This window comes from Engystomops pustulosus, chromosome 1 (genome assembly GCF_040894005.1).
Source record: "Engystomops pustulosus chromosome 1, aEngPut4.maternal, whole genome shotgun sequence".
NCBI classification, from domain to species: domain Eukaryota; kingdom Metazoa; phylum Chordata; class Amphibia; order Anura; family Leptodactylidae; genus Engystomops; species Engystomops pustulosus.
Genome location: NC_092411.1, coordinates 155,549,242 through 155,564,708, shown reverse-complemented (window position 1 = coordinate 155,564,708; position 15,467 = coordinate 155,549,242). Strand labels below are relative to the sequence as shown.

General features: G+C 38.2%; 1 protein-coding gene across 3 annotated transcripts in view; it reads left to right on the top strand.

The window, feature by feature from the left end:
* The window catches only part of CRTC1 (CREB regulated transcription coactivator 1), a 107,812-nt gene that overhangs the window by 58,819 nt on the left and 33,526 nt on the right, over window positions 1–15,467 (top strand). For all 3 annotated transcript variants that reach the window (XM_072112387.1, XM_072112373.1, XM_072112378.1), the window contains 6 exons: window positions 2,605–2,699; window positions 5,662–5,747; window positions 8,074–8,117; window positions 9,807–10,027; window positions 12,346–12,491; window positions 14,955–15,197. In XM_072112387.1, coding sequence (XP_071968488.1) covers window positions 2,605–2,699; window positions 5,662–5,747; window positions 8,074–8,117; window positions 9,807–10,027; window positions 12,346–12,491; window positions 14,955–15,197 — 835 coding nt within the window. The remainder of the gene's footprint in view (window positions 1–2,604; window positions 2,700–5,661; window positions 5,748–8,073; window positions 8,118–9,806; window positions 10,028–12,345; window positions 12,492–14,954; window positions 15,198–15,467) is intronic.

Below are 15,467 nucleotides of genomic sequence, written 5' to 3'. Positions count from 1 at the left end.
TCCAATCAGCAGTAGACTGTTTCACTTCATGTCAGTGAAGCTACTGTGAACAGTAGTGGCTGTGATTTCTCTCTATGCATCTAAAGGCTGTGTTCACACACATTCTGCTAATATTCTGCTGACCTTGCATTTACACTGGGTTTACAAAAATGCAATATTACAAATTGCAATATGACCTGGATGCAAACATGAGCGCAGTATAAACAAGCGCATTGTAAAGACACATGCAATGCAAATGCCACACAGATGTGAACACACATGCAATGTGTAAAATGCAAATGTGACTTAGATTTACATAGCATTTGCATTTATGTGTAAAAGAGACATAAACGCAAGCAATTACCACATAAATGTAAGTGTAAATGTGACACAAGTCATAGAAGTGTAAATGCAGTGCACAACATAAACGCAAACTTCACATAAATGTAAGTGTAAACGCATCATAGACTCAAACGCAATGCAAACACCACTTTGGCATAAATGGGATGTAAGTGCAAATGTCACATAAGCATAAACGCGACACAAACCCCACTTAAGGCTAAGGCCGCACTCACACAACCGTGGGGGGTGTATGTACGCCTGCAAGCTTGTAGCTGTACATACGCCCATATCGTGCGGCAATGGCCGCACGGAGAGATACTGTGCCGGACTTAAGTTTTGCACTTATTAAAAAAAAATTTAATTTCGGTGAAAAACTAGCGATTTTCTGATTTCTAAATGTTATGCTCATCATACAGTTGGCATCCAATTTGTGCTTTAAGACTAACGAACATTAAAGGACATTTATTACAAGGATTATAACCCAAAAACACAGACATACTAGTATGTGCCCCTCTGGCAGAATCTGCTGTTCTTTTAGCTTCTTATGCCCTTGTTTTGAAGAAAAAAGTGTTTTATAAATTATGCAAATGAGCCTGTGGAGCCTGGAGCCCCTCAGGCTCATTTGCATAATTCTAAAAGTCTTTAAAAAAAAAACTGGGGCCTAAGAAGCTAAAAGAACAGATCCTGCCAGAGGGGGTGCACACCAGTATGTAGGTGTGCTTGATTTACAATCCTTGAACTGGTCATGGATGTCCTTGTACAAACTGAATGTTTGGTCATCCACTTGGCAAATGAGGTTTAATGTGGATAAATTTAAGGTTATGCACCTGGGGGCCAATAATCCAAAGGCAAAATATGTACTTGGGGGAGTAAATCTGGGAGAGTCCCTTGTTGAGAAGGACCTGGGGGGTTCTAGTAGATCATAAATTGAGTAACAGCATGCAATGTCAAGCAGCTGCCTCTAAAGCCAGCAAGATCTTGTCATGTATCAAAAGTGGTATGGACTCTCGTGATAGGGATGTAATATTACCACTATACAAGCCAGTGGTTCGGCCTCACCTGGAATATGCTGTCCAGTTCTGGGCACCGGTCCATAAAAAGGATGCCCTGGAGCTGGAGAGGGTTCAACGTAGAGCCACAAAAATGATAAGGGGTATGGAGGGTCTTAGTTATGAGGAAAGATTAAAACAACTAGATTTATTTAGTCTGGAAAAGAGACGAGGGGACATGATTAATTTATTTAAATATATGAATGGTCCATACAAAAAATATGGTAGTAAGTCGTTTCAGATTAGATCAAATCAAAAGACAAGAATGCACTGTCTCCGTTTGGAGAAATCAAGGTTTAATCACCGGGGACGACAGGGCTTTTTTACTATGAGAACGGTCAATCTGTGGAATAGCCTGCCTCAGGCGCTGGTCACAGCAGGGACAGTAGAGAGCTTCAAGAAGGGTCTAGATGCCTTTTTACACCTAAATAACATTGATGGGTTTTGTTATATAGAATTATTTCCCCTGAATCCCTTCCTCATCCGATCCCTTCCCTTCCTTGGTTGAACTTGATGGACAAGTGTCTTTTTTCAACCGTATAAACTATGAAACTAGTGTGGCAGTAAAAACCTCCAAAGAGCAGTCCCATTTTAAAAACTAGACCCCTCACTATATTTTGTAACACAATACCCTATTGTATAACCTTTTATGAACTTCTTTATGGGAGGTGCAACAAAACATGTTACTTATGTTCTATTGGTCAGTATGATAACGGTGATATCCCATTTATATAGCTTTTTTATGTTTGACTTGTTCTACAGAATAAAAACTCATTTATAGAGAAAAACCCTTTGATTTTGCATTGCTGTCTACTAAGCGCGACAACGGTTTTATTATTTTGTTGATTGAGCCGTTTTAGGGCTTATTTTTTGCAGGACGTGTTTAACTTTTTATTGGTATACGGGGGTAAATGTGACTTTTTTTTTTATCACTTTTATTGGTGTTTTTTTAATGTTTTCGTTTTTTTGTGTGAATGAAATTTTAGGTTTGATGAATTTTTTTTTAATCGGTGCTGCAGTCATGTCATGTTTGACTGCGGCACCTAAAGGGTTAAACAGTTGGGATTGTGATCCCAGCTTTTCGTGCAGAGATGTAGACATTGGGTTAGAGAAATCATGATGTCCAGCACACTCATTCACACATAAATTTACCGAAATGTGTGTCAAACTATTGGCTCTTACTCAGAAGTGTTTTGTTCTTGATATTTACACCACTCCCTTCTCTGAAATTTAGAACCAATTCGGATTCTGCATTGCATCAAAGTACAATGAATCCAAGTCAGCAAGAAGCCTTCAGTGGAAGCTCTCAGGATATACAGCAGAAGAGAGGTACTCATGAACTGTTTCATGACCAAGGGTCATTGCTACCTGAATGTCCTTGTCATTTTTGCAGTTTTTCCTGCTCTTAAAAGGATCCATCCATCAAAATCAAGCATGATAAACCAGTTTCACTTACTCATAGATCCAGGTATTGTGACTTTAACATTTTTAAACTTTCAAAATTATGCTAATGAGCCTTGGGTGTTTCCGGAGCCCCTTATTGATGTCTTTTCACTGGTTGCTACAATGTGGAGAGCAGGCCTTTCTTCCCCCTGCACTTCTTGCTGCTGCTGCTACATTATACAGGCAGAGGGAGGAGGGAGAGAGAAGGTGCAGGGTGAGGGGGCAATGTTCTGCTCATTGTAACAGTCTTTAAATCTGCACCATTGGTAAAGTTATAAAATTTGATTTTAGAAGGAAGGAGGCCTTGGATAACAAATATAAGAAGATGAGCACAGTTACAGTGCGTGGATCTATTAGTCCCTGATTTATTATGCTTGATTTTGCCGGTAGATTTGTTTTAAATGATATCTTTGGAACAGCTTTACATATCATAACAATTTTGGGAGACATTAATTTGAAAATATTATTTTATTAATTACAAGGGGTATGGTCTCTCGGTATAGGGATGTAATGTTACCACTTTAAAAGCATTGGTTCTGCCTCACCTGGAATATGCTGTCCAGTTCTGGGCTCCGGTCCATGAAAAGGATTCCCTGGAGCTGGAGAGGGTTCAACGTAGAGCCACAAAAATGATAAGGGGAATAGAGGGTCCCAGTTATCAGGAAAGATTAAAACAACTAGATTTATTTTACCCTGGAAAAGAGATGACTACGAGGGGGACATGAGTAATTTATATAAATATATGAATGGTCCATAAAAAAAATATGGTGGCAAGTTGTTTCAAATCAAAATACAGGTGGTCCCCTACTTAAGAACACTCAACTTACATACGACCCGTAGTTACAAACGGACCAATGGATATTGGTAATTTATTGTACTTTAGTCCTAGGCTACAATGAACAGCTGTAACAGTTATCAAATGTGTCTGTAATGAAGCTTTAGTGTTAATATTGATTCTTATGACAACCCAACATTTTTAAAGTCCAATTGTCAATAAAGTTCTGGCTTGGATTACAATGATAAAATATACAGTTCCGACTTACCTACAAACTCAACTTAAGAACAAACCTACAGACCCTATCTTGTATGTAACCCGGGGACTGCCTGTACAAGAGGGGACCATCTCTGTCTAGAGAAAAGAAGGTTTAATCACCAGAGGCGACAGGGCTTTTTTAGTATGAGAACTTTCAATCTGTGGGATGGCCCGCCTCAGGCGCGGGTCACAGCAGGGACAGAAGAGAGCTTCAAGAAGGGTCTAGATTCCTTTTTACACCTAAATAACATTGATGGCTATGTTGCATAGAATTTATTCCAATAAAACTCTTCCTCATTCCCTTCCTTGTTTGAACTTGATGGACATGTGTCCAATTGTATATACTATAATACATCCCAGTGGGTTTGATAATTTTACTATAACTTGGGGCACCCACAAATGAATTCCACTGACACCAGGTGCCATACGTAGAAAATATAGTTGTTTGAAGTGTTCTTCCCTGCCACGACATCTATACACATTCTATCTGTATGGGCTATATGCGATTAGTAAAAAAGCCGCATGACAGTTGTAAAGGGGTTAATATCCATAAATTGCCAGTAGTTTTAGTACAGCCTTTGACATAAACAATATTTTACACCATAAATTAATACATTTATTAGTGTATTATTTTGCACCTCCTTTAACTGATCGTCTTATATTCTGTGTCAATACAGGCAGTCCCCTGGTTACATACAAGATGGGGTCTGTAGGTTTGTTCTTAAGTTGAGTTTGTATGCAAGTCGGAAATGTATATTTTTATTGTAATCCCAGCCAGAACTTTTTTGGTCTCTGTGACAATTGGATTTAAAAAATGTTGGGTTGTCATAAGAATCAATATTAACACTAAAGCTTCATTACAGACACCTGTGATAACTGTTATAGCTGTTTATTGTAGCCTAGGACTAAAGTACAATAAATTACCAATATCCAGAGGTCCGTTTGTAACTAGGGGTCGTATGTAAGTCGAGTGTTCTTAAGTAGGGGACTGCCTGTATATGCTTTTCCAACATGTGAGAATCTGAATACTCTGCTATAAATTAATACAAATACAATTCATGCTGCCATAGGCCCACTGTTTTATTTTAATTCTCTTTATTTTTTAAAAGACAGATGGGCTTCACTTTACATATTAAGAAAGCAGAGTAGAACTTTTAAAAGATGTATATTGGTACATTACCTGATATCTCACTTACACACACATTACAAAAAACATGAGGTAAGGCGACAACCCTTTTAACCCTCATTGGGTCAAAAGATTGCCTATTATTAACCCATTGCCTCTAATGCCCTTTTCTGTTTTTCCATATCCTGTTTTTGCTCCCCTCTTCCCAAAAGCTAGAAATTTTTTATTTTTATTTTTCGCATGAAATATTCACCTCTTGAGTGTTTTGGGAAGCTGGGAAAAAATTCCAGACATCATTTTTTTGCTGCCTATTTTTCCCTTTCATGGACTGGAGTCGATTTTCATCTATATTTACAACTTAACATCTCTTGATTCACATGATATATCTGAAGTAGGTTGACATAAGTAAAATGTAAAGTGGCCTGAAATTCCTCTCCACCCAATCCTTCATGCAATGTAACATCAGTGCTGTCCAGTCTAAAGAAAGTTTTTACTTTTGCTCCTTCTTTCATTATTTTTTTCTATCCTTTTGCTTTTTGTCTTATTCTTTCTTTTGCTGTATTTATTTCACTCTTTTGTATGCTCTATTTCTCATTCTGTCTGTATTTTTTTCTACCCTTGCCGTTAAATCAAAAATATTTTTTTTATGCATAAAAAAATTTTCATTGTTTTCTTTTGAATCTCTATAGTGTTGCTGCTGACCGTGCCAGGAATGGAAGACAGTTCTTCAGAAGCCGATAAACCTCTAAACAAGCAAGGATGGGACAACAAAAAGGTTTATTTAAATATATTTTTGGTTTTGTTGGATTTACATCAAAATATACTAAACAATCAGGGTCTTGTGTTCCATCTGCACTGAACTACCTTATTTACATACATTTTAAAAAAGTTATTTTATTGAAAATAAAGCAACAATAAATAATTAGAGGCAACCTGTCGACAGGAGACCCATTTTTAGCACTTCTGCAGTCCCATCATAGTACATCCTCCAGTCCCAGTTATAGTACATACACTGCCAAAGTGTTTTTGTGTATAAAAAATAAAGTTTCACAGAAAAAAAGATATGTTATATAGTACCTTTCAATGCTATGTACTCTGTGACTAGGCACTCCTCCTCTGGGGGAGGCTAAAGAGGAGCAGTTTTCCCCCCACCCTTGGGAAACCACTCCTCCATGTGTCCTTTTCAAATTTATGAATGGACAAGGCACTCCCTATTCACAGAGAACATTGCAATGAAAGGTACTATATAACATAGCTTTTTTTTCTGTATAACCTATTTTTTTTTATACATAAACTTTTTGGCAGTGTATGTACTATGCTCTGTGAGGACTGGGGAGTGCTAAAAATGAGTCTCCTGGTGACAGTTTTCTTTTAAATATGTGCTTTCCTTCAACGGCATTCCTGATCTCCCTGGCACACCCACCTGTCCTAGCGCTAAGCAGGTGGTTGGAAGTTGTCAGTCCAATGGCATTGGGGTAGAAAAGGAGTGGCAGAGAACTTAAGTACAGGTTTATTTTTTAACAGCCCTCCCCAGCCCACCTCTAAAATTTTTAAGAAAGCTATACAACCCCTTTACAGGAAATCTACCATCAAAATAAAGTACACTTACTCATAGATCCAGGCACGTTATCTGAATGTATCTGTATCTAACCTGTGATCTGTCTCTACAGGCTGTTTACACAGTCTCATCCTCCACCCTGCTTCCTCAGTGCTTGGGCAGTGAGCAATTCCTGCCAGGAGCAATAGTGAGACAGTGTAACAGTCTGTAAAGTCGGATTGCAGAGGGTCTATAGTAGCCTCTCAGGCTTTGTTCTGCATACCAATCATTGGTATCCGGAGAGATGCACACTATTTCCTGTACAACTGCCTTATTATGGAGTCCATGTTCAACATTAAAAAGTTCCAACCAATTCATCTTTAATATTACCAGCCTATAAAATCACCTTGCTCGTGTTTGTGTCAAAATGGAGTGCTGTACCTGGTATGAATCAGTCATGGGTCCACCCATCTCCTCTGTCAAGAGTCACTCTACTCCTATTGGTTTAGAAAACCTTTTGAAAAGTCTTGACATTTGAACTTTCCGGTTTCAGGCTTGCTTACCTTAGTCATGTCTATGAGCACTAATATGACTTTAAAACGTAACTGTAAAGCTATAGTGATTTTACCAAATTATTATATGTGATTTCAGAATGATGCCTACTATGTGCTGTTCGTCCTTTTATTTCCACAGTTAGGGCGTTTTCTGTTCTGAAAGTGTTTGACAAAAATCACCAGCCTGTCATTCTATGCCCTCAGGCTGAGGCCAGTTAACTTGCCCACAGATCTTATGATGCCTTGTGTTCTCTCTCAAAGTAATTTAGCATTAAATCTATTTAGTTTCCCACATATAAATCCACTGAACACTGCGCAATGCATATACAGGTTGTATATGGTGGCTAGCCTGGCAGCTTCCATCACATGGAGGAGTGGGGAACATTTAATAAGTGGAAGAAATCATAAGTAACCCAGGTACATGCAGTCTATAGCCTGTGCTGTGTGAGCACTAAGGATTATAGCTTATCTGCACAGAGCTGATACTGCTGATGACAAGATGGGGGGAGGGAGCAAGGGGAAGAATAGAGGGGAGATCTTGTGCCTCACTATCCTGTGCAGGAGACATCTGCATACACATCCAGCTCTGCTGCATTCACTGAAACATGACCTCTTCCCCTGTAAGCAGTGAGCAGCAGCTCCTCCCGGCAAACCGACAGAATGCGCATTCATAAGGCTTAACATGGAGAGGAGGCAGCCATTACAGCAATAAGGTAATGTGAGGGCTATAGCTAGGAAACTACTGAATATAGGTAATGAAGATAATAGGCAAAGATGTTTTACATCTCAAGAGCTATTGATTTGTGAAAAATAAAAAACCTTTACAGTTACTTTTTAACAATTGTGTTGTTGTTTATTAACCACAACTTGTTGGAAAGTAAGCAAGATGGAGAGTTTGGAGAAAAGCTATTCCGGAATTGTATTCAGAATACAGCCTTTTTACGTCAGGAAAATTGTCAAGTCCTCCTTAAGCAAAAGTAAAACATGGGAACTATTTGTATTCTTTTTAGACTGGATCCTCAAGACCTAAATCATGTGAAGTTCCTGGCATAAAGTAAGTCACAACGCGTTTGGTTTACTACAGAATATGCTGGGATAAAACAAAATGTTTTAGTGAATTTATGCTCAGTTATGCAAAAAAATTGCACTAAGCTCAATTTAAAAAGTTTGGTAATTTCATATAATATGTAGTTTACTAGTAGCATGACAAATTCACATGTGGTGATGGCATTTTCCATGATAAATTAAACTCTTATCGAAATTATTGAATTTCTCATTTTAAAATCTTCACCTCCATTGATTGACACACAAAATGACAACCAACAGACCAATAAATGGCTAACTTACATACATTCCCTAGGTTGCTGTATCACCAAGTACATGAGTTGGCAAAAGCAAAAAATGTATACTGGCTGCAAAAGCTCATGAAAGGGTTAATATGTTCATTACTTGCTTTTTAAATTCAGTGTTTTTGCGGCATAAAAGAATAGTCTTTTCTTTATGCCTAACAGATAGGATTGCATTCTCAATCCTTATAAATCAGTTGATAATCTTTGTTGAAAAGATTGTGTGTGGGCGATTCAGAATGATGAAACACTTGCTAAAGTTGAAACATGTTTTTTTTAACTCCCTACTATCGTCCTCTGTTTGTTTGGTTTTTTTTTTAGATTATTTACATAAGATTAGGGAAAACACAAATTAAATTCCTGTTTGTTCTGGTAAAGAAGGCCGGGTTAATATGCAGTTAAAATAGTACATTTTTACTGTTTCTTAAATATACTCATTGACAAAAAATAACCTAACATATACTCATGTATATAACTGTGACACAAACTATGGTTATAAGTGTTAACTGGGTCATGCATGAGGGCAAAAAATGTCTCTCAGAGGTTACCATTCAGTAGTGTAAATTTTGACACCTTTAGACATTTAGCTCGGTTGAGCGGATTTGGGAGGCATTGCATCATTGTACTTCTAAAAGCAGAATGGCCATTAAAAAAATGGTCATAAAAAAATAGCTTTCTGTGCCAGACCGTTGTGACCTGGTAGTTAGAAGGTTTCTGGTACATTGGGCCCATCGGGGCACACGCGGGCTTTAAAAGTTTTTTTGAATGGCCTAGACTGTATCGAGAATTGTTTTAGCCGCCAACAAGCAGTTTCCTCAGTTTTTTCTTTGAAACCATCCAGACAGCGATGGCACTTCAATTCCTCACCCTGTCTTTGCCAAGACCATTTTAAGTTGCTTGGCGAAAAATTTCTGCCATTGACAACCAGTCTTTTTAAAGGCTCCTGTCTTAAAGCCACCAGTACTGATGGCAGGTTTACCTTTAGATCTTATTGTGGCTAAAGTTTGCTAGTGACACTAGAATTTTGGATATTGTACAGCTTGTGAAACATTTTACCAAATCACTGAAGCTAAAGTTTCTCATTATAAGATCTTTAAGAGTAATAAAAATATGTAACTGTAACCACGTTTGATGTGGTGAATAGATTTGGTTTCTAACCAGTGCCATTTCTAGCCACTGTCTGTTTTGTGTGCTGAAGTATAAGTATATTTCTGGAAGCACATTTCTAAGTAATTATCATAGTGGGGATGATGTTTATTCACAGGGTGGCACAGATTCTTATATATCTACATGGGTGGTTTCATTGTTTGAGTATTTGTTTGTTTATCAGTTAGTTTTTTTACATATTCTTTCTGTTTCTGTAAAATTGCTAATGTGCCATTTCTTTATCATTTAAGCATTTACCCTTCAAATGAACAGGAAAACACTACAAGCCTCATCCCTGCTGCACACAACACAGGAGGTTCATTGCCAGACCTGACAAACATCCACTTCCCTTCACCATTACCAATTCCATTAGATCCTGAGGAGTCCACATTCCCCACTCTGACCAATTCCAACAGTACTGGCAATCTTGCAACAAATCTAACTCATCTGGGTATTAGCACTGCCAGCCCAGGTAGGTAGTCTTTTAGCAGATCTTTATATTCATCTATTTTTGTTGTTTAATGGGAGATACCAGGATCACAATTGCAGGCTAATTCCTGCCTTACTGGCTCCCTACCTTCTGCTAGTGCTGTGGATCACTGAGAAAGCATTTAAAGGAAATCTTCCATTTGCAATCTACTTGCCAAAGTAGATACAAAGTAGATTCCCCATGGCAGTGTCATGTATAAACTGTTAATTATTTGTTCTGGTATGCAGTTTATGTGACTAAAAACACTTTTTTGCTGAAGGGACTACCAGGGCGTGTAATAGCCTCTCTGGGTGCTACATATCAGAAATTGAGCAAACTAATAAGTGAGCTAATTAACAGATAAACCATAACCATAAATATATTATTTTTAATATTCAAAAATTCCTTGAGGACTGGTTCTGTTCCACAGGACTGGCGCTTAGCAAATGTGGTGCCAATATACAAAAAAGGATCAAATTACAGACCTGTGAGTCTAACTTCTGTTGTGGGGAAAGTATTTGAGAGGTTTTAGAAATCCTATCCTGGAGTATCTCGTTGAACATAACCATCTGCATGGGTTTATGAGAGATCGGTCCTCTCAGACTAATCTGTTTAGCGAGGAGGTATATTCCAGATTGGCCCTGGGGGAGGCTGTGGATGTTGGACTTTTCCAAGGCATTTGATACAGTGCCGCATAAAAGATTCGTACATAAAGAGACTGTGGGGACTAGGGTAAAATCTGTGTATTTGGGTTAGTAATTGGCTTAGTGATTGTCATAAATGGCACATTCTCAGATTGGGTGACGTTACCAATGGGGTGCCACAGGGGTCAGTATTGGGGCCACTTCTTTTTAATATTTGTATTAATGACCGTGTTGTGGGCTTAAACAGTGAAGTTTCAATATTTGTAGATGATACTAAGCTGTGTAAAGTAATAAATACTGAGGTCGATAGTTTAGTATTACAAGAGGGATTAGTGGAAGCTTGAGGAGTGGGCAGAGAAATGGTTGATGAGGTTTAATGTAGATAAATGTAAAGTTATGCACTAACATAACTTCTAAACAGTCAATTACGTGGTAAAACTGGAGCTAAAAAGGACTTGGGGGTATTGGTAGATGGTAAACTTAATTTTGGTGACCAGTGCCAGGCGGCTGCTGCCAAAGCAAATAAAATTATGGGATTTATCAAGAGAGGAATAGATTCTCATGATAAGGACAAAGTTTTGCCCTTATGCAAATCCCTGGTCAGACCACACATGGAATATTGTGTACAGTTTTGGGCACAAGTGTATAAAAAGGACATAGTAGAACTGGAACGGGTACAGGGCAGAGCAACCGAGATTATTAGGGGAATGGGGGGCTAGAATACAATGACGGATTACAAACTTTGTGGTTATTCTGTTTAAAAAAAGACGGCCGAGAGGAGACGTCATTACAATGTAAAAATACCTGAACGGGATCTCTCAAAAGATCTTTTTATACCTATGCCTGTGACCAGGACAAGGGGGCATCCTCTACGCCTAGAGAATAGGCGATTCTACCATCAACATACACAATGGTTCTTTACTGTAAGAGCAGTGAGACTATGGAACTCTCTGCCGCTGGAGGTTGTATTGGCGGCCGCATGTTCAAGAGAGGCCTGGATGCCTTTCTGGAGAGAAAAAATATCACGGGTTATGGGGAAAAAACATTTTATTTATTTCTTAAAGTATGGACTTGTGTCTTTTTCCAGCCCAGCCTTATATACTATGATATGGCTAGTATGGTATTAAATCCCCTGTGTGAATTTTGCCAAAGAGTTTTGGTTTCTATCTAACATATAACCTACCAAACTCCATAATTATGAAGTGACATAACAAATAATATATTGCAGTTGTTGGCTTTGTAAAAAACAAAAAAAGGAGTTATCCCAGTAAACACACAGAGGATAATTGTGTAGGGACCAGGTGCGACTGCGCATGCACGGCATTCTCCTGCAGCCGGCGATGCCAGGGTTCACAATTAGAGAGTGAGCTGGTAATTGGCAGAAAAGAATATTGCTGTAGTCCAAGCTGGAGATGGAGAGTGGTATAGACTAGCAATTGTGTATCACTAGGGAGTTGGTGTAAAAGCTTTTTCATTGCCAGCTAAATAAAAAACAGTATACACCTTCCTATAAGCACTGCACTGCAGCCAATTAAATACCCCCATACACCTCAATGTTAACCTCTACACTAACTGCAGTAGTGAAATAAATATAGAAAATATGAAAACCGGACCTCTTAAAGTGCTTGTTGGGTATTTTGTGGCTTATTTATACATACCTTGTGATTTTAATTTCAGGATTGACATCAACACAAGGAACTGTCACGTGTTCCACACAACATCGACAACCCTCGGTAGGGCCTTTGACATTGAATTCGGATTCAAGAAGGCAACAGTCGCAACAGATGTCTCCAACTATTTCTCCTCTTTCACCTCTAACTCAGGTATTAAGATTGCTTGATGTAGTTATTCACATTCATACTGACTCTATGTTCTTACACATAAATGATTATCAATCTGGTTGTATGGAAATGGCTACTGTGCAATTATAAGTTGCATCCAGTAACCACATAATACCTTTTAAAGGCCTTTGACTTTGGGGTAAAAAACCCCATTGGTGGCCAGGAGCCACCGGGGGCGCTGGCATGTCTCCGGTCTGTGCCCCATGTAAACAAACGGGCACGGAAGCTGCACTGCATTCAGTTTCCGGCTGGCTGGCCAGCCACCTCGGCCGACTGGAAGCTGAACGTAGTGTGGGGGCACGGACTGGAGAAATTGCAGCCTGGAATGGTGGGAGGGACCGCAGAGGTAAGTATATGTTTTTTTTAACTAGCCCCCTCCCGGCCACCAATTGAGTTTTTTACCCTCTGGAACAATCCCTTTAACCCCTTAATTGCGGGCTCTCACAATTCACGCTCATTGCAGTACAGACAGTGGTGTCTGCCCTACGATTGTTATGATTTTTACTTATTTAATCCCACAAAAAATGCAATAAAAAGTTATCAAAAAAACATGTACTCCAGAATGATACTGTTGCAAAGTACAACATGTCCTGCAAAAAACAAGCCAACAACTAGCTCCATAGCCAAAAAATTAGGGTTTTATTTGGCAAATTTAGTAAAACATAAAAAAAATATTCAAGTATGGTATCCCCGTAATCGTATTGACTCATAAAATAAAGATATCATGATTATTAAGCTACGGTGACCACCAAAAGAATAAAAAGCTTTTCTACTTCTGCCCTCAAAAATAAATTCCTAAATTTTCAACAATAGGGGATACCAACTCCAAAATGGTAACACTGGAAAAAGCATCTCAACCCAAAAAAATGCCATCACATGACCCCAATAATGAAAAAGCTAAAATTTTATAGCCTACAAAAGGGACCAATGAGGAAACTAAAATCCTGGCAGCTGCAGAGCGCTCCCTCCCTTCTGTGCCTCGCTGTGTGCCCATAAAACAAGTAACAGCCAAACGTGCGGGTCTGTGTACTCAGGAGAAATTGCATAACAATTTGTAAAATGGGTTTTCTCTTTTTATCTTTTGGAAATGTGTAAATTTTAGGGCTAAATGAACGTATAACCGACAAATTTTAAAAAATTCTGAATTTCCCCCCATTTTCATTTAATAACTATGAAGATCTCAAGGGGTTAACAATATTCCTAAAAGCTGTTTCTGATAGTTTGAGGGGTGCAGATTTGAAAATGGGATGATTATATTGGGGGGTTTTAATGCGAAATATTTCAAATATCATTCAAAACAGTATTTATCCCCAAAATAGTCAATTCTGAAAATACAGAAAATTTAATTTTTTATCCAAAATTATGAAAATAGTAAAAAGTAGACATATGGGAAATGTTATCCTGCAACTTATTTAGATAAACGCGATGATTTCAAATTTCAAAAATCTTTTTTAAATTTTTATTTAAATAAACTCAAAACATATCAGTCAAAATTTACCACTAAAATGAAGTACTACATGTGAGGAAGTAACATTCTCATAATTGCTCTTATAAGTAACAGTGTTCAAAAGTTATAACCATATAAATCGATGCAAATCAGAATACAAAAAATGGGGCTGAGCCTTAAAGTTTAACCGTCAATCTGGGCAAAAAAACAAAATTCTGCTCCAGGAGTCCCTGGGAATTAATTCCTAAAAGTATTTTGCATCTTGGTCCTCATTTACGCACTACCTTTTTTAGCCGATAGCAACCACAGTTTCCATCTATCTATCTATATCCTATCTAGCTCATTTCTATCTATATCCTATCTAGCTCATATCTATCTATATCATATTTATCCTATATATATATCTCCTATCTATCTACCTAAGTAAAACTTCAGCACAGTACATGAGGGGACAGCTTGAAGATGTGGAGAGTCTCTCCTGCCACTTCCTGCTGTGGGTGTGTGGTTACTACATTAGTTAGAGCTCCTGTCACACATGACTGAGTGCTGGAACTATCAGCTGTGAGGTAAACGGCTGATTACAGGGAGAGGGGGAGGTGTCTACCTCTGTACTCAGCTCCTCAGTGAAGACTGAATGTGCCTAGCAACAGCAATCTAAGGAGTCACTAACAACCGGGGGAAGGCTGCAGAGTACAAGAGGAAGGAGCAAGATTCGGGCAACTAATCCAATTGCAAAAGGGCTTATAATTGCCTGCCTACAACATATCAAAAAAATACAACATTTTTTTTTTAAATGACAGCTACACTTTAAGCTATAAACTGGCTACAATCTAAAGGGGTTAAAATACAGTACACATAAACAAAAAAAAGATTATGGAAGCTAATGTTTTGGTAACTGGCATGCTAATCTAGATGTATTTGGTTAAAGGAAAGTATTTGAATTGCACAAAACTGAATGATAATTTGTGTTTTTTAAAATTTTGTTATTACTTTTGTAGGCAGTAGCAATGGATGCTTTGTCTCTGGATCAGCAACTACCCCCCTATACTTTTTTTACGCAATCCACTTCACAACAGCAATCCCAAGTGCCAAGTGGTCTTTCCCAAACCTCATTAATGCAGGGCTCTGGTTTACAGAGAGGTACACAGCTCCCTCCTCTCACTGTCACAATCTCAACTACAGTCCCACAGTCACCACCTGGCATTCAGACTCCCTCATCACTGGCTATTGATATCAATTCGGTAAGTTTTTCAGTAAATTATAAACACTTATTACACTTTTTATGATTCGGTCTATTTGAACAGAACTTGTGTACATTTCTTTTTAGTATGGAAGTGCTCAGTATTCAACCAAAATGAATGTTTTATTAAAAATAAGCACAGAAGAAAGTTTTGGTAGAGTCCAACTCCAGAACATTTTACCTATTTTAAACAAAAACTGGTATATTTAAAAACTGCTTCATTTTTTTTTTAAAGAACCATATGAGTTTGATAGGTCAACACATCAGTGAG